The 22,880-nt window shown below is 50.8% G+C and overlaps 2 protein-coding genes across 4 annotated transcripts; both read right to left on the bottom strand.

Moving 5' to 3' along the window:
* Positions 1-176: 176 nt before the first annotated feature.
* Positions 177-3,206, bottom strand: LOC149913356 (uncharacterized). The gene is made up of 3 exons (XM_090129864.1): positions 3,152-3,206; positions 2,585-3,011; positions 177-550 (listed from the first exon to the last, which is right to left on the bottom strand). The coding sequence occupies exons 1-3, from the start codon at positions 3,204-3,206 to the stop codon at positions 280-282; spliced, it is 753 nt and encodes a 250-aa protein (XP_089985990.1). The 3' UTR covers positions 177-279.
* Positions 3,207-5,453: 2,247 nt separating this feature from the next.
* LOC149913355 (zinc finger CCCH domain-containing protein 11A-like) lies at positions 5,454-11,141 on the bottom strand. 3 transcript variants are annotated; one of them, XM_090129888.1, is made up of 8 exons: positions 9,851-11,139; positions 9,302-9,509; positions 8,537-8,660; positions 7,997-8,059; positions 7,659-7,745; positions 7,031-7,369; positions 6,648-6,724; positions 5,454-6,526 (listed from the first exon to the last, which is right to left on the bottom strand). In XM_090129888.1, the coding sequence occupies exons 2-8, from the start codon at positions 9,353-9,355 to the stop codon at positions 6,470-6,472; spliced, it is 801 nt and encodes a 266-aa protein (XP_089986014.1). In that variant the 5' UTR covers positions 9,356-9,509; positions 9,851-11,139; the 3' UTR covers positions 5,454-6,469. The 3 variants fall into 3 exon arrangements, with proteins under 3 accessions (XP_089986014.1, XP_089986012.1, XP_089986013.1); XM_090129886.1 differs by having other exon boundaries at positions 8,537-9,509; positions 9,851-11,141; XM_090129887.1 differs by having other exon boundaries at positions 8,537-9,473; positions 9,851-11,141.
* Positions 11,142-22,880: the final 11,739 nt, after the last annotated feature.

Genomic DNA, 22,880 nt, shown 5'->3' with positions numbered 1-22,880 from the left:
GGTGTCACCCGATAGATGGTGGCACACAAGTGATGGTGACACCAGATGACGGTAACAACAGTGACAGCCAGGGATGGGGACGCTGCGTCACGGCTGTTCCACATCGAGGTCACCCTGTGTCACGGCGCCACCTGAAGACAGTGACATTCAGTGACACCCAGTGGCATCCAGTGAAGGTGACACCCAACAATGGTGACACCACCGACCCCATGTCACACCCACAGCAGACCCCACGTGTCCCCCGACTGTCCCCTGCCCCCCTCCCTGTACCCCTCCTCGTCACCTCTTCAATGAGGATGGCACCGTGCTGAAGTTGTGCCACCATGGCAGGGGGGACAGCATGGGACAGTCATGGACAGCCAGGGTGACAGCGTCCAGGAGCTGTAGGACGCGGATGGGGCTCTCAAGGTACGTTGGTACGGCCCCAGGTTCCACGGTTACGGTGACAGTGAGAACTTTGGGGACAAGTGGTTGTCCGGTGTCACCCGGTGGCCCTGGGGGGATTGTTTCCGTGGGGCTTTGCACAGGGATTGGTGGGAACCATCCATTTCTGAAAGGAAGTGGCAAAAAATATACAAGAAAAGTGACATAGTATTGATTTTAATGGAAACAGACATTATTGGGGGCGATCCCACGGGGACAAAGAAGAGCGAGAATGTGTCACTATGTGAGGTTGTTCTCAAAATCCCCATTAGAGACCTCTGGAGGACTCCAGGAACGCCTGGGGACCCCAAGACACCCATGGGACATCTCCAGACCCTTCCAGAAGACAATAGGACCCTCTGAAGCCACCTGAGGACCACCCCACATTCCACAGGATCATTCTGGGACGTCTGCAGACCCTTCTGGATGAATCCAAGGACCCCCTGGATCAATTTGAAAACCCCCTGCACCCTCCAAGTCCTCTCTGGGACATCCCCAGAGATGTCTCTGATGACGGGATGACTCCAGGACCACTCAGACCCACATGAGAACTCTCTGGACCCTACCAGACTCTACTGGGACATCTCCAAATCATCCCAGTGGCTCCTCGGAGCTCCTGGACCCATCCTGGGAGCTTCCAGATCCTTCCAGGGACCCCCAGGACCATTCTTGGGACCCCCTGGACACCCCAGGATCCCTCTGGGACATCTCCAGATCCTTCTGTATGAATCCAAGGACACCTTGGATCCACCTGGGGACCAACTGGATGCCCCAAACCCCTCTACAACATCTCCAGATTCTTCTGCATGCCTCCAGGGGTATATAGGGGGGGGGGCTCGTGGGGAATCTATGGGCGGAAAGGTGTGAGTGGGGCTTCTGTGAGGTGGAAAGAGGGTCTGGAGGTGGAGAAAGGTTGGAAGGGGAAACTGAGGGATTGTGGAGGGCTTCTGTGGCGTGGAAAGGGGCTCTGAGGATGGAGAGAGGGGGTTGTGAGGGGGAAAAGAGCAGAACGAGGCTTCTGTGAGTGAAAAGGGGGCCTGGGGATGGAGGGGTACATTGTGGAGGGGAACTTGAGGGGTGGAAAGGGGGCTTCTGTAGGGCAGAAAGGGGGGTCTGGGAGTGGACGGGGGGTTGTGTGGGGGAAAAAAGGGGTGAGTTGGGTCTCTGCTGGGAGGAAAAGGGGTCTAGGAATGGAGAAGGGGTGGCAGAGGAAATCTGGAGGGTTGTGGGGGGCTTCTATGGGGTGGAAGGGGAGTCTGGGGGACACCTTAGGGAAGTATTGGGGGGGAGAAGAGGAGAGTGGGATGTCTATGGGGTGGAAAAAGAGTCTGGGGGGAAACTTAGTGGCTTGTGTGGGGGAAAGGGGTGAACAGAGCTTCTACAAGGCAGGAAGAGCATCTGGGGGTGGAGGGAGGGGTGGGAGGGAAGAGCCAGGGGTTGTGCGAGGCTTCTATGGGGTCTGGCTGAGGGAAATTGGAGGTCAAAATGAGGAACTGACTCCAGGGGTCAGGGAGGAGCGCACAGGGGGTTACAGGGACCTCTAGGGGTCAGAAAAAAGGGGCCAGGAGGTGGGAGGAGAAGGGAGGACACGGGACCCTGGGGGTCAAATAGAGGGGAATGGGGGGTGGTAGGAGACTCTGGGGATCAGAATGGGGGAATTGGAGTGGGGGCACTCGGGGGGAGGAGAGGGGGTTCGGGGGTCAGATAGAGGAGACTGGGAAAGGGGGGGACTCTAGGGGACAGAATGGGGAGAGCGGTGGGGGGGTGGGGGGACACCAGGGATCAGAACGGGGGACTGGGGAGGGATGAGGGATCGGGGGGGGACCCTGGGGATCAGAATGGGGGAGGCACAGAGGGGAGGGGTGGAAGAGGACTACGGCGATCAGAACGGGGGGACTGGAGGGGAGGGAGACCGGGGGGAGGGTGTAACCCCGGGGGGCACACAGAGGGACTGGGGGGTGCGGGCGATCAGCGGCAGGGGGAGAGGGGGGGAGGGCAGCGAAAGACACGGGGTGGGGGAGGCGGCGAGACGCAGGGCAGCCGCCCCCGCCGAGGGAAGCCCCGAGCACCACGGAGACCCCGCGGGGCCGAGGCAGAGCGGCACGCGGCCCCCCCGCCGCCTTCACCCCGGCCCCCGCCCCGGCGCCCCCCGAACACCCACCTGTAGGAGCCGAGGCGGCGCCCGGAGCCCCGAGGCGCCCCGCACCGCTTCCGCACGGCCGCCTCCTCGGGTCGCGGCGTGATGACGTCACTCGGCGGGGACGGCGCGGCGCCGTAGCGACGGACCGGCGCTGAGGCGCTGAGGCGCCGTCGCCGTGGCGACGCCGTCGAACGGTACCGCTCCTGCGGGAGCCGCGCTGAGACGTGCGGCGTCTCCGGCTTCCCCAGAATCGCTTTCTCCAGGCCGATTCCGAGCTGCTGGCGCTTCTTGAAAGCCGAGCGCGCATCTCTGCCCGGTTTTCTCACGGCTCCTGCGGCGGCATCTCTGGCCACTTTCTCCTCCAAGGAAGAACCGAGCGGTGGCCCGGCCGGGCTCGGTGCGTGGGATGTGAGAAGGGCACAGCCCGGAGCAGGACCTGAAGAACGAGCTCAGCTCACCGCTGGCACGTGTTCTGTAGTCCCCCGGCTCCTGCAGAGCTGCGCTGGACTCGCTGAGCAGCACGGCGTGGTGCGGGGATGTAAGAGAACACAGGTGCTCGGTAGACTTGCTGGGGCAGGGAGCTCTCACTGACGCTAAACTCGCTGAAACGAAGTGACTCGTTCAGGACACGTGCCTGAAACATATGCTGGTTCTCTAGGCAGAGCTGCCGGACAGACCTGTCAGCACTGGGAATTAAGCACGGCAGTGAGATGAAGCCAATGATGCGTTCATGTAAGAGCAAGAGGTGCTTTGGAATGCCTTTATGGCTGCACAGCTCCTCGGGAAGCAGTTACACCTGCCGGCTCAATAAGAGCTGTCCCGTAGATGCTGTACAGCTGTGGAGCCTTTGCCCACCTGCACTGCATCTTTTAGATGTATCATTGAGAGGAATTGAACCAGCAAGGCTTCAGGGCTGAGCTCTAAGAATGGAAACTCCCTCAACTTTTGAAAGAGACCGGGTTTCTAAGGTCTTAAGACCTGGAGCTGGCAGGGCACACCGCTCTTGTGCCCTTCCCCTGACTGGTTTTTGGGAGACAGCAAATGGACACCCCTACAAGAAGTCTCAGGGTGTTTCCTTCTGACACTCTTGTTATGGAAGTAAGAATACATTCCTGGCTCCATTTTGCTCTTGTGTCAGAAGGCAGAGATTTAAGCTACCTAAAGTCACTTTTCCACAAACGTTCCCACAGAACGTGGACCTGGCCTTTGGCCTTGTTGGAACTCATCCCATTGGCTTCAGCCCAGCTCTCCAGCCTGTCCAGATCCCTCTGTGGGGCCTCGCTACCCCCAGGCAGATCCACACTTCCAGCCAGCCTGGTGTCATCCGCAAACTTCCCGAGGGTGCACTCAGTGCCCTCAGCTCATCAAGAAAGATCTTGAGGAGGACAGGCCCCAGCACCGACCCCTGGGGAACAGCACTGTGACCCACAGATACCACTTTTCTCACAGATACGTGACATTTTCATCCGGGAACACTATTTTAGTCCCCTACACATGATCTCTTCCATCAAAAAACAAGGACATTTTCTCCCAGATAGACCACTTTTCTCCTAACTATGTGACCGATTATCCGGGAAATACCCATTTTTTCCTAAAAATATGGCGTTTACTCCCAGAAATACCAGCTTTCTCACATACATGTGATCTTTTCCCCCCAAAACAAGACATTTTCTCCCAGAAATACCACTACGCTTAGAAATACCTCACGTTTCATCCCAAGAATACTACTTGACGCTCCTCAGGATCACACTTACTCCCAGAAAAATGGCAGTTTCTTCCAGATAGACCAGTTTTCTCCCAAATACATGACATTTTCTCCAAGATAGACCACTTTTCTCCCAAAGACGGGACATATTCCCCCAGAAATACCAGCTTCGTCTTAAAAATACGGCCTTTTTTCCCAAAATACCAGCTTTCTCACAAACACCTGTCATTTTCCAACCAAGGATGCTACTATCTCCCAGAAACAGCAGTTTTCTGAGAAATACCTGACATTTTCTCTCAAAAGTACTACTTGACACTCCTCAAGAGGACATTTTCTCCCATATTTACCGTATTTTCTCCCCAAAGGACCAGTCGTCACACCAAAAATACCACAGTTGCTCTCGAATAGAAGACATTCTCTCCCACCATTTCCGAGTTCTCTCCCTCAAGTATGTCATTTTCTCCCAGAAATACCACATTTCAGTGGTAAATTTCACCTTCTCTTCCAAAAAGAGGATATTTTCTCCCAGAAATACCCCTTCTCTTAGAACTACCACACGTTTTCTCCCAAAAATACTGGATGACAAAACCAAATGGGACACTTGCAACCAAGAAGAGGACTGGCACAACTGCAGAGCGGTGCCATCCTCATTGAAGAGGTGACGAGGAGTGTACAGGGAGGGGAGCTGGGGACAGTCGGGGGACATGTGGGGTCTGCTGTGGGTGTGACATGGGGTCGGTGGTGTCACCATTGTTGGTTCTTCCCTTCACTGGATGCCACTGGGAGTCGTTGAGTGTCACTGCCTTCAGGTGACACCGTGACACAGGGTGACCTCGATGTGGAACAGCCGTGACGCAGTGTCCCCATCCCTGGCTGTCACTGTTGTTACCGTCATCTGGTGTCACCATCACTTGTGTGCCACCATCTATCGGGTGACACCATTCCCTGTACTCTGACCACCGCATGGGGCCAGGCACAGGCAGCTCTGCGTTGTCACCATGCTGTCACTGAGCCTCTCACTGTTCTTTGTCACCCCTCCAGGCCCACCTAGAGCTGGACCTGGTGACACTGGAGTCCTCTGGCGCTGTCACCATCGTCTGACATGAGGATGTGGACACGCACGGTGGTGAACTCTGTGCCACCACCAGAGGGGACTGTGTGACACCAGCGTGGCACAGCCGTGACGCGGTGTCATCGTCATCGGGTGTCGCGTTCGGCAGCCAGCATCGGGTGTCACCGTCATGCAGAGGGGACAAAAGGACCCCCTGGGGACGTTGAGCCGAAGCTGGGGACACTGTAACCAGCTGGAGGACTTCCTGGAGAAGTGGGGACACAGCATCGTGCTGTCACACCACCAAAGTTGGGGACACCTTCATGGCACCCTGGTGGTGTCACGTACTGGAGATGGGGACACCCCCACAGTGTCACCCCCATGGACCACTTTGTTCCCATGGGTCGGCGGTTGACACCCCTCACTTTTGCAATTAAGGTTTATTTCTCGATAATGGGGGTTAGGGGATGTCCCCCCCCATGTCCCCATGTAAACTAAGCATGCACGCTGCAGTTTTCAGCCTAGGCTTTTAAGAGCAAAGCCAGAAAATTCCACACCGCTCAGTACAAAGCTGTGCGATGATGAGAGTGACTCAAGCTCTGCCCAAAGGATGAAAAGTAGCATCAAAACGGCTGAAGAGAGGGGGGACAATGAGGCAAGGTAGCACTGCAGAGAAGTCAGGAGAACACCTCTGCCTTCTGGGATCAGGCAGCCGGCGGAGCCTCTCTTCCCCCAACAGAGACGCCTGCAGGGTGAGGGGCACACGCTCACTTCTGCTCAGTGCTGCCCCGAGAAACTCAGACAGCTCGGGACAGCTGTTCTCTAACTCAGCGCGCCTGTGCTCAGGCCGTGCTACTTGCAGTTCTGTGCACGTGCTTTGCAGGCAGTGCGTTTATGGGCAGGGCCAAGGACTGGTGCATCCATTGCTTCTATAACCTGCAGCATCCCCTGATGGAGATGTGGGAGTTCTGACCCAGCGCCGCGAGTGGAATAACGAGGAGGTGGTGCAGCAGCTCACTGAGTGCCACTGGACAAATCAGGCCGTGCGCTCTTTGTGAATACAAAGCTCCAATTGTTTATTGATGGACTGCAACCAGAGTGCCAAGTTGGGCTGCTGCCACGAAGCCGCTGCCTTCTGATGCTCCTCCACTCAGTCCTTCAGCTGCAGCTTCTCCATCATCTCCACAAGGCTGTTCATTGTGGAGGACTGGAAAGAAAGAAAGCGAGCGTCAAAGTAGGACACCGCTTCCCCCAGCATTCTACAATCCCCTTCACGTCTGACAGACAGAGAACAACAAGAGCCGTGTCTGTGCTCACCGAGGACTCACCTCTGCACGTGCAGCGGCAGCTCTCAGAGCAGCCTTCTTCATTTCTGCTCTCCTCTCTTTTTGTCGTTGTCGTCTTGCTATAGAGAAAGAGGAGAGAAATTCAGTTTGTCAACAGCAAAACCGCGGAAACATGGGTACATGAAAACAGGCTAGGAAGCCTCTCAGGGAAGGGTATTTCCAGTGGGACAAGCAGAAGGCCGTCATGGATTTCATGGGAAAAGAGAGGGTTACACTTTCTGGCACTTCCTTGCCATTGGACTCGGCAGCCTTCTACTCTTTTCCCCTCTCCGCAGAGAGAAGGAGAAAGCAAAGCAAATCCTAAGCAAACTCCATGCACCTGATAAGGGAAGCACCTCACCAGGGCAGCTGCAGCACCTTCCTACCTCTTCGCTTTGAGGTCCGGAACCGCTCAGTCGGCGCTGGGGCAGGCCCAGGGTGTGTTGCTGGAGCTGGCACACCGCCTCTGCTCTGATGTGGGCTCTGAGCCTTCTCCCCATCGCGCTCCACCTTCACTTGTTTCTTGGCAGGCCACAGCTCTGCTTTTTGCTCCTCTTCCTCCACTCCCTTGCGCTTTCTTGCAGCCATGGTCTTGGAGAGGGAGTGGTTGTCAACTGCAGGGGAAGGTCTTTCCCCTCTGCTGGGACCTGCTGTTCCAGGAAGCCCTCCTGGAGCCTGGAGAGGAGCTTTCGCGTACATCTTGCCGTTTGGCTCAGCACCTCTCCCTGTTCAAATCAAGCAAGGGGAAGCAGCAAGATTAAAAGAGAGTCACACACTGCCTTCGGTCTGCAAAATGGGCCACAATGCTAGGAACTCTCGAGTGTTCACAGCAATGGACCTTGGGATCTTGGCTGAACTGTGGGCCATTTCCAATTGGGACAGGAAAGGCAACTGTAATCCCCAGGGATTAAGATCTCAAGCAACACGCAACGACAGCAGTCCCAGGAAAGGACAGACAGAAAGCCTAACTAGAAAGACAGTGCACCAAACCCAGATGCTGCTGTGTGTCTGTACCTCTCTTGGGGGCTGTGCCACACTCCATGCTCCTCCCCTGGCTTCCTGCAAGGCTGCGCTTCACTGCAAGCCTGCTTGCATCAGCTTCTGTCAGAAAGGAAACAAGAAAGACATGAAGAGCATCTCTTTGGAGGAGCATTTTAGCACAGCCAACCACAAACTTCTGCTCCTCAAGCGTAGTTTCTTCAATTGGCCTTTCTGCTGCTACAACGCTGTGCCATTTCTGCAGTCAGCACAGATCTGCAGTGCCCCTTCTTTTCTCCTCCATCCCACACAGCCCTTCATGCAGCCCTATTTAGAGGCAGGTACCCACACCACAGCTCACAAGAGCTTCTTACCTGGGGAGGCTTTCCGTTTCCCCCCAAGCCCAGCACCATTCCATGGACGCGCAGGCTCCGTCCCTACAACAACAGATTGTGTGTTGATTTCACAGACACCAGGAGCAGCACTGTCCTGTTAGCCCACGTCCACCACAAAAACCAAAAGACACTCTTCTACAGCCAGAACAGAAACTGATCTTTAAACTGCAGTGCGCTTGCACAAAGCACTACTGCTCTCATTCCCGCTCAGGTGGCAGCAGAGGAACCCCAGTCTGCCTGACAGCTCTGCATGCTGCAGAGCAAAGCTGCGTCAGCACACAAAACGCTATCAGCTGCAAAAGTCGAGGCACGGATTTTTTGTCCCTACAGGGAATGCACTCAGCTCTGAGCACCACCACTTACACACACACTTCTGTCTCACTGCTGCCATCTGTTGCTGTCGGCCTCTCTAATGCTTCCACCATGGTTACCGGACACCCCTGCAGTGCTGCACCGCTCAGAAGTAATACTTAAAATGCATTCTTCCATACTTCATGACAGAGGACTGCAGAGACTCACTTTTGCGTGGTGCTAAGGATGGTCCGTCCCCATCGCGTCCCTCTGTGCGCTGCAAGGCGCTGTTGGATCTCTGGCAGCCTGCTGGGTGCTGCTCCCTAGCACAGGGAACCGCGCCGCGCTGCTTCTGAGGAGAGAAATAAAGGAAGGGCCATGGAAACGGCCACCCAACGTTTGCAAAGAGATGCAGCATTCCAGATGGTGCCAGAGGTGGGTATCAGAGTGCTGAGACGTTAGTTATCACTAACGGAAACATTTGGGAGCGCATTCACAACATCTGCACGCGCTGCAATTTCTGGGCATATCCAGCTTTCTCATCGTTCAGGTGGAGAAGACGGGCGCTCTCAGACATCACTTCGGGGGGTTAAACCAACACACCTGCAAACACCAGCATTATTCCGAGGGAAACAGTGACTTCAGGTGCCACAGTTCAACCCATGCAAAATTACCGTACACAGCCTTAGCTCTTCACCACTATTTCTTCCCCACCCTTTACTACTGCAGGCAGCTAGAACTAACTTCTCAGCAGAAACCCAGGGCAGCTGGCAAACCATAACCAGGTGCAGCTGGCAGGAGGGCAGTGCCCACTCTCTGCTCCCACCCTGCCCCAGCAGGTTAAGGAGCCTGGCAATGCTGTCCTGTTGCTGCAAGTGCACAACCCAGCCGCTTACTGAGCTAACAAAGGACCAGCAGGGCTCCCCCTGCTCCACCCCTTCCCCTCCAAAACCAGAGAAAGGAGAAACCCAAGCGAAAGAAACCCAGCCATACCTTTCCACGCGCAAAGCAGCGATGGCAACTGCGTCCGTCTCCCTGCTGAGACATGCTGGGGAACGTCTCAGGGGAAGCTCAAGTTCCCGGGGTCCTCTCCACAGGGACTGCCCGCACTGTTGGAAAGAGCTGGCTTCACTCTCTCTTCAAGTGCCTTGATCCCCAAAATCTCCTTTTGGAAAGGAAAAAGGAACCCTAAGGAAAGAACCTGCAAGTGAAAAACAGTGAGGAAGAAGCATTTTCCCAGCATTCTTCTGCTGTGCAGTTTAAACTCTCGGGCAGGGCAATGTCTCGAAACCAGCTGGTTACAAGGACTGTCCCCAAAATACACCCAGCTCCTGTACAGCTGCCATGATTTCTGACAGCAAGCGTTCTCCATCTCCTCAATAGTTACGCGCCTTGAAGCACATGGCTGGTGTTGCTGTCCTGAAGAAAACTCCCTCTGTCTCACTGCCAGCCGGGACGAGGGCTGATGCAGCGTGCCCACCCCAGCCCAGCTTTCCTGCTGAGACACCTCCCGGCAACCACCCAGCACCAAACCCAGCTCACCTGCTCGGCCTGCTCAGCCTGAGCTGTGCCCAGCTCACGCACACGCCGCAGCGGTGCTTCCGACGGGCTCTCGCAGGGTGATCTCTCAAGGAAAGCTCACAGCTCAGTCTCTGCGTGCAGCACACTCACCAGAGCACCAGCTCTGCTCACCGGCTGTGCCACAAACGCTCCCACCTCGGCGATGACTGTGACCTCAGCGAGTGCCCTCATCACTTCTGTGCTTCCATCATAAGCAAAGGGCGTGCTCACCTCCCAGATCCAAATTTTAGGAAACCAACACCACGGTCTCCCAACGGGTTTATTTAAGTAAAAGAACAGAGAAATTAAGATGACCCTCATGCAGCCAGTTCTTGCTCAGGTGCTGCACAATCGGACCAAGGAGATGTTACCCCCAGGCTGCCTCCAGCTTGGAGGATTTGAGCTCCCAAGCAACCAGCAAGCATTTGGACGTGCCCTCCCCCTGCTTTTTACAAGGACAGACGAGTCCTTCTTGGGATGCCAGCTATTCTGCAAAGGCGGAATAGCTCTGTTCTTGGGCCGCAGCTCCTTGGCCACACGCTTCTCAAATACTGGGGCTGCATTACCTCCTGGGCATCCACACGTGCTCCGACTCTCCCGCAGGGTTTCTGGCTTCCTGCTGGGGAGCTTCTCATCTTCTGCAATATCATTCCTGCCTCCTCTGGTACCATCCTGGGAGATGCTGCAGAGCTCATGAGCCTGAACTACCTTCCTCCCATCAGCAGCTGCTCTTGCTTTAAAGAAGTGCCAGCACCTACGAATCAGCTTGGAGAAAGTAATTCTGGGGACCCAGAGACACTGCAAGTTTCAATGCAGCTCCCACAAGAACGCTGCTGTTAAATCCATAGAATCATAGAATGGATCAGGTTGGAAAAGACCTGAAAGATCATCGAGTCCAACCGCAACCTGACCATACTCCCCTAACTCTAACAACCCACCACTCAATCATGTCCCTGAGCACCACATCCAGAGCTCTTTAAACACGTTCAGGGACAGCCAGGACACATCCCCAATTAGCCAGGACTGCTGAAGGATGATGGAGAGCGGCTTGGCAGCCACGTCTGCCAACCCCCTCAGCACCCCAAGGTTCAATCCATCCGGCCCCATGGCTTTCAAAGCAGGTTTTGTTTCTTTAATTATTGTCTCCCATTCTATCTTTTCTTTTAGAAAGGAATCTAAAAGATGAAAAGTAAGAAAGTACTAAACAAAATGAATCAAAAGAAATGAAAAAAGGAAAGAAAGGGGAAGAGATGAAAAGAGACGGAAAGAAAAGGGGAGAGGGAAAGAAAAGGGGAGAGGGAAAGAAAAGGGGAGAGGGAAAGAAAAGGGGAGAGGGAAAGAAAAGGGGAGAGGGAAAGAAAAGGGGAGAGGGAAAGAAAAGGGGAGAGGGAAAGAAAAGGGGAGAGGGAAAGAAAAGGGGAGAGGGAAAGAAAAGGGGAGAGGGAAAGAAAAGGGGAGAGGGAAAGAAAAGGGGAGAGGGAAAGAAAAGGGGAGAGGGAAAGAAAAGGGGAGAGGGAAAGAAAAGGGGAGAGGGAAAGAAAAGGGGAGAGGGAAAGAAAAGGGGAGAGGGAAAGAAAAGGGGAGAGGGAAAGAAAAGGGGAGAGGGAAAGAAAAGGGGAGAGGGAAAGAAAAGGGGAGAGGGAAAGAAAAGATGGAAAACAGAAAACAAAATGAAAAAAGGAAAAAAAGGAAAGGAAGAAAAGAAGAAAAAGGAAAGGAGAAAAAACCATCCTTCCATCACCACTGCCACTACAAGCACTAAACCATATCCTGTAACTCCTAATCCAGATGCCTCATGAACACTGCCAGGGACGGCGACTCCACCACCTTCCTGGGCAGCCATTCCAGTGCCTGGCTGCTCTCTGAGAGAACAAGTTCTTCCTTATGTCTAACCTAAACCTCCTCTGGTACAACTTATGGCCATTTCCTCGGGTCCTGTTTGTTGCCTGGGAGACGAGGCCAAACCCCTCCTCATCACAGCCTCCATTCAGGAAGTTGTAGATTGCAATGAGGTCTCCTCTGAGCCTCCTCTTCTCCAGACTGAACAACCCCAACTCCTTCAGCCGCTCCTCGTAAGGCCTGTGCTCCGGACCCCATACCAGCTTTGTTGCCCTTCTCTGGACACGTTCCAGGGCCTCAATGTCTTTTTTTTGTAGTGAGCGGCCCAAAACTGAACACAGTGCTCAATGCGTGGCCTCACCAGGGCTGAGTACAGGGGGATGATTCCCTCCCTGCTCCTGCTGGCCACGCTATTTCTAATGCAAGATGCTGTTGGCCCTCTTGGCCACCTGGGCACACCTCTGTCCCTGGAAAGGTGATGGAACAGCTTGTGCTGGATGCCATCTCCAGACAACTGGAAGAAAAGGAGGTTATCAGGAGTAATCAGCAAGGGTTCACCAGGGGGAGGGCATGCTTGACCAACCTGGTAGCCTTCTACGATGTTGTCACTGGCTGGGTGGATGTAGTGCATGTAGTCTACCTTGCTTTCAGCAAGGCGTTTGATACCGTCTCCCACAACATCCTTATGACAAAGCTGAGGAAGTGTGGACAGATGAGTGGACAGTGAGGTGGGTTGAGAACTGGCTGACTGGCAGAGCGCAGAGGGTCGTCGTTGGCGGTGCAGAGTCCGGTTGGAGACCTGTAACCAGCGGTGTTCCTCAGGGGTCGGTGCTGGGTCCGGTCTTGTTCAACATCTTCATCAATGTCCTCAATGAGGGAATAGTGCTCACCCTCAGCAAGGGTGATCTGTGAGGCCCCGTGTACTGAAAGGCAGCCACACGGTCTCCCATGAGCCTTCTGTTCTCCGGGCTCAACAAGCCCAAACCTCTCAGTCTCTCTCCAAAGGAGACATTCCCGATGCTTTGAAGCCTTTGAAGTCACGTTCCTGATGTCCAAGTTACGTGCCCATCATGTGTTAATGCTGTTGTGCCAATCGGTGGGCTCAACAGCTGCAACAAAGACACCAACGTCTTTGGGATAGGCTTATTTTACTGCCTATGACAAAATAAAACCAACAGTAATATTGGCAGCGTCTATAGCCAAAAGAGAAGCTTAGCAGTAAAGGGAATAAGCAAGGCAGTGGGCCTACTCATTGCCACGTGAGCACAGTGGTGAAGAAAGATCCACGACCAATTGCCCCAGCACTTTACCATCAGCCAGATCTGCAGTCACTGGGGAGCCCCGTTTGCAGGGAGGATCTGAAGAACCTCTCCCAGCCATGGGGAAGTTGCACAGCAATGCATCCATCCCACGAGTGAGGCGTCCAGAGCCGCTGCAAGCAGCTCCAGCCTTTCTAGCACACAGTAAACCAATGTACGGAGCAGTCCGAGGGAACAGCCGCTGCCCTCTTTCTCCTCTTGGTTTTCGCCCCGAAGCCTGGCCAGGGCTCAAGGGGAACAAAAGGCGTCGTGCTGTCAATCTTGCTGTAGCACGGGCCTCTTTGGCAAGACTGTCTGCCCAGCCCCCCCGCGTCGGGCTTCGTCGGGTAACGAACTCAGCAGCAAAGCTGCCCTCGGCTCCTCGGGGAGAGCCCGCCGTCGTCACGGAAACGCAGCGTGACAGCACGCAGGTCCCAGCAGCCCGGCTGATGTCACCGGCGCCGTGACTTCCTCTGCCTGCCCTGGAGCCGCAGCCCGAGAGCTTTCCGGCCCCCGGCCTCCCTCTCCCTGGTCAGCGCCAGCGCCGCCAGCTTTCTTCTCGGACAGACGTGAATACAGAAAACGGCAGTCGAGTCCTCCGCCTGCGGGGCAGCGGCTCAGCACGGCGCTGCTGACCGTTCGAGCCGAGCCGAGCCGGAACCGAAGGCGGCCGCCCGACTCTGCCGGGCTCCGACGCGTCTCGATCGGCGGGGTCGGTCCCTCTCTTTCGGGGCTGCCCGGCTCGGCCAGGAGCCGCTCCCGGACACCGGGCGTCCCGCCGCTCGCAGTCAGCCGCCGGTTCTCAGCCGGCGGCGCCCCGCCGCGACGCCGACTCCGGAGGACGGCTCCGTTCTGACGCGGGACGGACGGGGCCCCGAGGCGCGGGGCGGGCGGCGGCGGGGACGCGGGGCGGCGGAGCGCCGCTTTCCCGGCACGGAATCCCGCGGCCGCCATTGGCGGAGAGCCCGCGCTCGGCCCCGCCTCTCCCGCTCTCCTATTGGTCGGCCCGCGGAACGGGGCGGGCGCTCCCGGCGGGGTCGTTTGCGCCCGCGGTCGCGCCGTCATTGCGTCATCATCGCGCGCGTCCCGCGTGGCCCCGGCCCGGCTGCCCGCGGCGCTGCCTCGCTCCGCGCGCCCGCTCCGCTTCCGGGGCCCCGGGGCCCGCGCCCCCCGATCCTTTTCCTCCGCGCGGCCTTCCAGCCGCTCTGCCCCCGGCCTGCAGAGATGCCTCGGGTCGTCGTGACCGAAGTGCGGGACCGGCGCGTGGCGGTGTTGAACGTCGTTCCGTTGGCATCAGCCGTCGGTCAGCCCGTCCAGAGCCCTGTGCGGGGCCTTCGTTTCCTCAGGCGGATAACGGGAGGATGCCGGAGCCGAGGGGCGGTGGGAGGGAGGCGGGGACGGGAGCATCCTGCCGTGCCGCCAGCAGCCCGGGGGCCGCGTGCTGCGGGTGCCGGCACGAAGCTCCGCCGTCCGTCAGTACGGGAGCTGCGGTTCTGGTGCAGCAGCAGGAGCTCAGCGCAGCCCTGCAGAGAGCGGTCCGGCGGCACGGGAAGAAGATGACGGCCTGGAGCGCGAGTGCCTCAGCAGTGTCTGCAGCCTGCGAGGAGCCGAGCCGGGCTGGGGAGAGGAAGGTGTGGGAGTCCCGGGGAGGGACGCGCGATGGCAGCGTTATTGGCAGGATCAGCTGCTTCCTCCACCGCTCCCGACGCCGAGCACTGGTTTCCTTTGAGAAGCAGCCCACTGTCACATCTGTGGGGTTCCGCAGGACACACAGGCATGGGGTAAGTTTAGGTTGGATATCAGGACAAACTTCTGTGCAGAACTTCTACAGCCGTGGGTGGGATCCCCCTGAGCTCCCCTTCTCCAGGCTGAGCAGCCCCCTCTCTCTCAGCCTCTTGTCATGGCAGAGGTGTTCCAGTCCCTTCACCATCTTGGTAGCCCTGCGTTGGACTCTTTCCAGCATGTCCAGCTGTCTCCTGTACTGGGAGCCCAGAGCTGGACGCTGTTCTCCAGCTGCAGCCTCCCCAGTGCTGAGCAGAGCAAAAGGAATGGTGCAGAATACTGGTCCTTACCTGCTACAAGAGAAGTCAGGACTAGGGCTATGATGGGAGCGCATTGCTTTATGATTGACGTGGAGAACTGCTAGGAAGAAGGCCTGGTGGGCCTGAACACAGATGCCGGGTGGTCCAGCTTTTGTTTCACTGGAAACCCGGTACTCCGTGGGCAGCAGTATGGAGATATGTTCTCCATGCAGTTGTGCCCCCGTGGCTTCTTTCTGATATGCTTGGGAAGTCCCACTAGAACAGGCTGCCGTGTGAGACAGAAGTGAGAGAGAAGCATCAGTTGTGTGGGTGGAGTTTTACTATCTCTGTGTTCACATCTTTTATGTTTGTCTTCTTTTTTTTTTCCAGTTCAACTCTGCGTGCGTCGGTCTGCCTTTGCTAAATCCTTTTCTTGTGGCCTTAGGCAACAATCGAGGGGGTCTCAAGTTTCAGCGCTGAGCAAGAAGCGCAGGCTCTCAGGAAGGCCATGAAGGGCTTTGCTAAGTTGATCTCCCTCCATGGTCAACTTTTATTTTTTCCCCAGCACTGCGAATGGCTGCTCTGGTGGTTTGATAGAGGGAAGCATAGCTGCTTGCACTGCTCTGCTGCACAACTGCCCTAAAAATTGTTGGAAAGTGGAAACAGAACTGCCCTTCGTGTCCCAAAATGCAGCTGCTCTGGTGGCGTGGGTCCTGGCAGCTTTGTGTGCATCGATGTAGTCCTGGAGCTGTTGAGAGCCGGCTGTGTGAGGGACTGGAGGTGGCACAAGACCAGAGGGCACTTCTGATCCTTGTGCAAGCATCCTGACTAGCTTCCATTTGTTTCTTGCAGGCACGGATGAAGATGCCATCACTGACGTCTTGACCATACTAAATGTTTCCCAGCGTCAGCAAGTTCTGATCACCTCTAAGAGCACTACTGGCAGGGTGGGTGGTCTGCAGAGATGCACGAACGTGGTTGTGTCACTTGGGCGCAAAGTGAAAAACGACCCAATCTCTACAAGAGAAAGGTCGGCAGAGACTTCACCTGACCAAGGTTGTTTTGTTCTTGTTCAGTTCAGAGCAGTTGTTGATGCAAGGAGGGTTGGAGCCTGAAGAGGAGTGCTGAACAGCTCAGTTCCTCTGTCCTCAAAGGCCGTCCCTTCTGCCAACTCCTTTCTCCTCTTTGCCTTCTAGGATTTGATTGATGACTTGAAGTCGGAGCTGAGTGGGAATTTTGAGAGGGTGATCATTGGGGTGATGACTCCCACCACCATGTATGACGTGCACGAACTAAGGAGGGCTGTGAAGGTTTGGAAATCTTCCTTTTGTATTGCTTAAGTTCTGGCCAAGGACTTACTGCTTTGTTATGCATGTCTTCTCTCTCTTAAAGAAACCTAGTTGCACGTCACAAGCAGGTGCTGGTATCTTAAGTCTTGCCTTGGTGATTCCCTAGGGAGCAGGAGCAGATGAAGGTTGCCCAATGGAAATTCTGGCTTCTCGCACCAATGGAGAGATTTGTCGCATTAATGAGAACTACAAGCTTCGTAAGGAGTGCAAAAGGCTCTCTTGTCAGTTTCTTCCTGTCTGCGCTTCTTAATTGGAGGCTGTAGCACTAATGATGATGGCTGGAGTGCTGCAGTGCTGCTGGGAGGCCTGGGCACAGTTCTGTACTTAGCTAGGTTACAGCTGGCAAATGTTGTGGGCAGCACCCAGGTGGTGGCCCTGCTCCTAACAGGTGCTGTGTGTGTGTTCTTGCTGGAATATGGCTGCTCCCTTGAGGATGGCATCGTATCTGACACATCTCCCATGTTTCGAAGGGTCCTCGTGTCCCTCGCAACGGTGAGCCAAGCTGAGGGGAGAAGGGGGTGAATGTTCAGAGCTGTGGGCACAGCTCTGCACTCAGTGGTGAGGAGCTCCAGGCTGGCTTTTTCTCACCCTGTGTGTCCCATGACCTGCTCCTCAAACCCAGCCTCTCCGGGGAGGGAACTCTGACTCTGGGTGTGCATGAGTGCTGTGGGCTCTTCTTTAAATGTCCCAGTAAAGTGGGTTGCTGCTCGTTTCAGAAGGAAGCCCAAAGTACATCTGAGCTGCGTTTCATTTGTAAGCTAGTGTTCCCTTTGAAGGACTCCATTATCCATCCCCAGCAGCTTTTCATGAACGGGGAATTCTCAGGAGTTGCTTCCAGTAGATGCTCTGGTGAACTGAGTCTTCTATCCTTGTGTCTTTGCAGGGAAACAGAGATGAAGGAATGTATGTGGATGATGCCCATGCTCAGCAAGATGCTCAGGTGCGTAGTAATGTGCTTCCCAATCTATTCTTGTGCAGGTGATGCGTGGTGAAGAGAAGCCAGCCTGTGAAATGGAAATAATGCTTTTAGCCTTGTTTGCAAGTCTCTAATGAGAGGTCTCTCGACAGGCTGGCTACTTGGCAGGGGCAATGAGATTTTGGCTGTGGGTTGCCGTGCCTGGTAGGTGCTTGTTGGAAAATATCCGTGATCTAGACAAGTACGCGCCAGCAGTGCTCTAGCTGCAAGGGATTTAAGATCTCCTGTACGCCCAGTCTTCTCCATGAGCCTTACTTTGTCACCCCTAATGTCTTGAAGTGCCTGTACGAAGCGGGGGAGAAGAAGTGGGGAACAGATGAGGTGCAGTTTATGTCCATCCTCTGTACACGGAACAGGTATCACCTAGTGAGAGGTAGGACCCCTGCACAGTGTCCTGGGTTTTTCTTTCCTTCCTTGTTTGTGTGTGATGCTTTTGTAGGAGCTCTGTAGCTGTCCAGTAGATGTGAACTCTTCTGAGGCAGCAGGTGTCCTAGAGAGAGCCGCATTGCATCCATTCCATTCTGGCTGTTTTATTCCCTCCTGAGACTGAAAGGGACTTGAGAAACCTAAGTCCAACTGGCTGCAGCTCCAGCATGGAAAGCAGAGATCATGAAGTGTGACTGCCATTGGGGCAGGGGGGAGAGAAGCTAAGAAACTTGATTGGCAGCACAAAGCAGCAGGTCTTGAAAATGGTACTAGCTGTGGTAGGCCAATTCGCAAGACTGTTAGCAGTGAAAATGAATTATTTCTGTGGGGCGATCCTGATTTAGCTGAGAGTGCTGCAGGGATGAAAGAATGTTCATGCAGTATACGAGGAGCTTGTTGCAAAGCGGTCCTTTGAATCTCTGTGACTTTCTGCCATAGTTTTTGATGGTACAGAGGCATTGCTAACAAGGACATAACAGCATTAAATCTGAGATGGTAGGCAGTTATTCAATAGATTGTTTAGTTCTTGTTCGGCCTGTGCTTTTTGTTGTTGTCTGTCTGCTATTCAGCTCAGAATACAGAACTATTGTATTTCTCATAAATGCTTAGCACTCAAATATGGAAGTGCTTCACAGGCATTAATTTTTGTACCTAACAAGTTTTACTATGAAGCCACGAGTGTCTTCATCATTATTTAGCACAATAATTGCAGCAGTACAAACAACCAACCTTATAAAAAATATTACATGCATTATTTTTTTTTAGCTCATCAAGGAAAGGGTTCTGTGAATCTTTACCTACACCTAGATCTACTGTGCAGTATACAAGATGGATACTCATCTGAAATATCTAGTGCTGTATCTATATGCAAAGTGTCAACCTAAATTTTTGGCTTTACAAAATTTTGATGACTATATTTTGCAGTAGATATATTTACAGCCTAGTTGTTTCTTCATTTCTTTTTATTTCCAGTACTTGAATGTATTATAGGATTCTATGTGGGTTTATTTGTGTGGCAAAGATCACCTTTCTTTGTTTACTGCTCCAAGATACTCGTTTTATTGAAAATTACTCATGAAGACTTATGATGTTTCTCTGAAAATGCTGAAAATAACTAAATGGCAATCTTTAACATTTACCATTAGAAAACAAATGGTTTGTGCATGAGATGAAAAGACAATAAAATCTGTTATGTTAACAGATAGGTATCATTTACTTTTAAGCAGAGTACTATGAAATCTTTTACCAAGAGGTACAAAATTACAAAAGAAGCACTGAATTTACTTCAGTCATTTTTAAATTTTACTTGAGAGTCTGTCACGGAGTTATCTAGATCAACGTGTGCCCTCGACAGGGGGCAGCAAGCCCATAGGCCCCCTGGCCCAAAAACAGGACGGAAAAGGGGGAAGGGAAGGGAGATGGGAGCTGGGCCCAGAAACCAGAACAGCAGCAACAATCTAAGGAGGAAAACTTAATTTTACTAAACATGATATCGGAATGCAAGATAACACAATATAATATAATTGAAATTGAGGCTAATAAATCAAATAAGAGAGAGAGAGTGTCCGAAACTAAAAGGCCTACTTTGAACTGAAGGCACACGGTTGGGGAGCAGACCCACACACTGCTAGGCAGTGAGCAAGAGAGCCAGAGAGCAAGATCCCATGACTCCCTCCCATGGCTTATCTTCCTCTCTGAACATGAAGTCCCCTGGGATGTGTAGTTCTTCCTTTCTTCTGAGAACCAGGCATCCAGAAAGTTGTCAGTCCACGGAACTGGAGTATTAACTCTTTAATTACCCGTGCTTTACATGATGTTTGGTGTGGAATACCGATAACAAAATTATAAAACCATGACAGAGTACTGTGTTTTGTACTTTTTTGACTTCCAAAGTCAAAAAAGAGCTGATTTTGCTGTGGGAGGTAACTACGGTTAGGAGAGAAACTGTGTGCTCATTTTCCAGAAGGTAGTACATAAAAAATAAAGAAAGATCTTTGTATTCCTGGAAATTTGAGAAATTGGAGGGTCTGCTGTAGGAAATAGGATATATCAGTGTTTCTGTTTACAAGACAGTGACTGCTGTTTGTAATCTGTTAGAGGATGGGTATCTTGTCACAGAACAACCCTTTTGGACATCTTTATAAATGTTTTAGTAACTGAGCAATGGATCAGTGATGCAAAATACTTTCTTATCTAGCAGCAGCTCTTATCTGAATTTACTGTATCTATTGTGGAGAAAGCACGAGGTTCCAGTGCTACAGTGTTTGTGTTGTGAGCACTACAAAACTTTTTAAAACCACTGTTCATTTGCTCAGTATCAAAGAAAACATTTTAACCAAACTTAAGTGCTAACTAGTCACTCGGAGGTCTTCACTACCTAAAATTTTCCTTCATAACAGAATCTTTACAGTGTATGAGATAGAAATAATAAAATAATTTTCTTATTCTTTCCCTTGGGCATTTCCTGGAAACACAAACTCTGATAGTGTGGTCCGACATGATTTGCAACACCCAGTCATTGCTCGCTATGTACGTATAGTTCCTTTAGATTGGAATGGAGAAGGCCAAATTGGGTTAAGAATTGAGGTCTACGGCTGCTCCTACTGTAAGTTTTTCCATTATATTCCTTTAAAAAAAAAAAAAAAATCAAAATAGAAACTGTCTTTGAATTTCAGATTAAATCTGAATCTCAAGTGCTTTTTGCTAAAATGCATGAAGATATTCCAGGATTACTAATTGTAATAACTGGAGCTTAATTTAATATTTACTGTATCCTTTATTCTGAGTTTCTAGTTAGCTCTTCTATAGGAAATACAGCATTAGAATTAGTAAGAGTGCTTTGAAATCACTACTTTTGATCTTCAAAATTGTTTTTGCAGAAGACTTGAATAGACCAGTTGAGGAAAAGATAGCATTCAGATACATTTCATGCTGGGTCTTGAGAGGGAAACAAGACATAATTCATTGCCTGATGACAAAGATAAAAATAAAACAAGTAAAAATTCAATTGAAGAAGCTCACCTTGTCTAAATATGACATGTTTTTTGGAGATTTTTCCTTTAATATTTGAGTATAACTTTAGAATCTCTTCTAAAAAAAAAAAACGAGATGAGCAATGGTGCAAGTGGTTAAGAGCACAACAGATCAAGTTTTAAGAAAAGCAAGTGTAGTTTCTAAATACCATTCCTTGAATTTGATCCTGTGGGTGCTTACGTGAAGTCCACATGCCTGCAAACTGTAAATGTCTGATGTCCTATTTCTATGCAAATTTAGTACAGTATTCTTGTAGGTGTTTTAGGGGAAATAAATACTTGAGATTTATCTTAAAAAAAAAAAAAAAAATGTTAGAACAAGTTAAGAAGCACCTATCTTGAAGACTCTTCCATTGACATCAAGTGATTTAAGACCTATTGAAACACTTTGTCATGGTAACTAGCAATTATGTTAATTAACTAGCAAAAATATCTTGTGATTTCTGTTGCTTTGACTTGGCTATGTGCTTTCACTCTACTAAAATATTTTATATGCTGTTTTAAGTGTAGCCAACACTATAACATGGTTGATTTCACATCATGATTACATTTTTTTACATTTAAGTATATCTACTTTGAATACAAATACAAGTATATGGAGACAGAAACCAACTTTTTTTTTTTTTAATCCAACACTTTTTTAAACAACAACAAAAAAAAGAAAATATTTTTAAGTTGTAGGTTTTTTTGTTTGTTTTTTTGTTTTTTTTTTTTAGCCAAAAATATTTACAAGCAAAAGGTTTTAGGTTTTTGTTTTGTTTCCTTTTTTTTTTTTTTTTAATTAAATTGATATCTTATGCACTGTAAGCACGTTACAAGATGAATTTGGAGTCTGAAACTAAATGTGAGGAAAAGCATAGTTGGCTAACAAAATTATTTCTGTCACTGGATGAAAAGTTGTCTGCTTGAAAGACTGCATATTTCTGGAGAAAAATAAAACACATCTATCAAGGAAATAATGAATCAACTAAAAAAATACTGATAAAATTTGTCTTCACAGACAACTGAAGTAAGAAACCTAACCTTTTGTTTTCCTCGAAGAGAAGCATTGAACTGCTAGTATTATAAGTTATTTCAGTATTTTGTTAATGACATTAATAATAATGTTTTACATTTATATGTCTATAGGAACTTTTTTTTTTTCTCCTCCCAAACAAACAAAACAAAGAAACAAAAAAACCCTCTCCTAAAATACTGTGTAGATTTTAGAAGCAGGAATCAGGCTGTCCTTGAGTCAGTATGCTGAAACCAGTAGACAGCAGCAGCGCAGTTGAGAAGAAAAGTTCACTGTCTTATGACTTCTTGGAAAAACGGAATAATGTTTGAGAGTTCCAAACTTGTTTTCAGATGCATTATTTGGAGCAACTTATGTAAAGTTACATTGTTCCATAGATACAGAATTCAGCAGGAGCAAAGTTTTTAGCCCTATAATTAGTATTGTATGTTGAAGCATTGTCATTAACCAGTGAGATTTGCAGATTAATCCTGCTGTCAGTGAAGAAACTGACTGTATAGATAAGTAGCAATTTTTTAAGCCTGATTAAAACATGGGCATCTAATCCAATTTGTGAAAATTTTTGAAACAGTACCTAAAGCAAAAGGTTGCTTAATACCTTACAATCATATATTTTTCTTCAAGTTTGTAGGTTTATATTGAATGCAGTCTTTTATTTAGAGAATATTTGAGAACATATTTCAGATGTAGAACTTGCACATTTTCTCATAGTAAAGGTTTAATTGGAAAGTCATAAACTTAGTGCTTAAAAAAATATTTCATTGCACAATACAGCAATCTGGTTATTAGTCTCAGAGTATTAAGAACTCTCATTAAACCACATATTGAAATACGTGGTCATTAATTGCCATATTGATTTGTTCTTATTTTTCTTGAGTATGCTGATAAAATACACATTATTTTTTGTGTGTCAGAAATGGAAACCACATTCTTCCTTGCACAGCAATGTGAATTAAAAAAAAGGTTCAACTTTAAAAGAGAATTAGAGATGACATCTATTCCCTAGAGAAGTTTGTAAAATTACAAAATATTTCCTTTCAAGGTGCTCTTATTCAT

This window comes from Phasianus colchicus, chromosome 38, assembly GCF_987193195.1.
Source record: "Phasianus colchicus chromosome 38, bPhaCol1.hap1.1, whole genome shotgun sequence".
NCBI classification, from domain to species: domain Eukaryota; kingdom Metazoa; phylum Chordata; class Aves; order Galliformes; family Phasianidae; genus Phasianus; species Phasianus colchicus.
Note: the sequence above shows the minus strand (reverse complement) of the source record. Positions and strands in the feature narration are given on the sequence as shown.

Bases quoted from the DNA above. Each gene is read 5' to 3' on its own strand.
- LOC149913356 (XM_090129864.1), bottom strand. From the start codon at position 3,206: ATGTTTCAGGCACGTGTCCTGAACGAGTCACTTCGTTTCAGCGAGTTT. The intron at 3,012-3,151 runs GTGAGAGCTCCC...CGGTGAGCTGAG, and splicing joins TTTCAGCGAGTTTAGCGTCA to CTCGTTCTTCAGGTCCTGCT. The intron at 551-2,584 runs GTGGGTGTTCGG...ACTTCCTTTCAG, and splicing joins CGCCGCCTCGGCTCCTACAG to AAATGGATGGTTCCCACCAA.
- LOC149913355 (XM_090129886.1), bottom strand. From the start codon at position 8,726: ATGCTGCATCTCTTTGCAAACGTTGGGTGGCCGTTTCCATGGCCCTTC. The intron at 7,370-7,658 runs GTACAGACACAC...TGATTTGAACAG, and splicing joins TGGCACAGCCCCCAAGAGAG to GGAGAGGTGCTGAGCCAAAC. The intron at 6,527-6,647 runs GTGAGTCCTCGG...CTTTCTTTCCAG, and splicing joins CTGCCGCTGCACGTGCAGAG to TCCTCCACAATGAACAGCCT.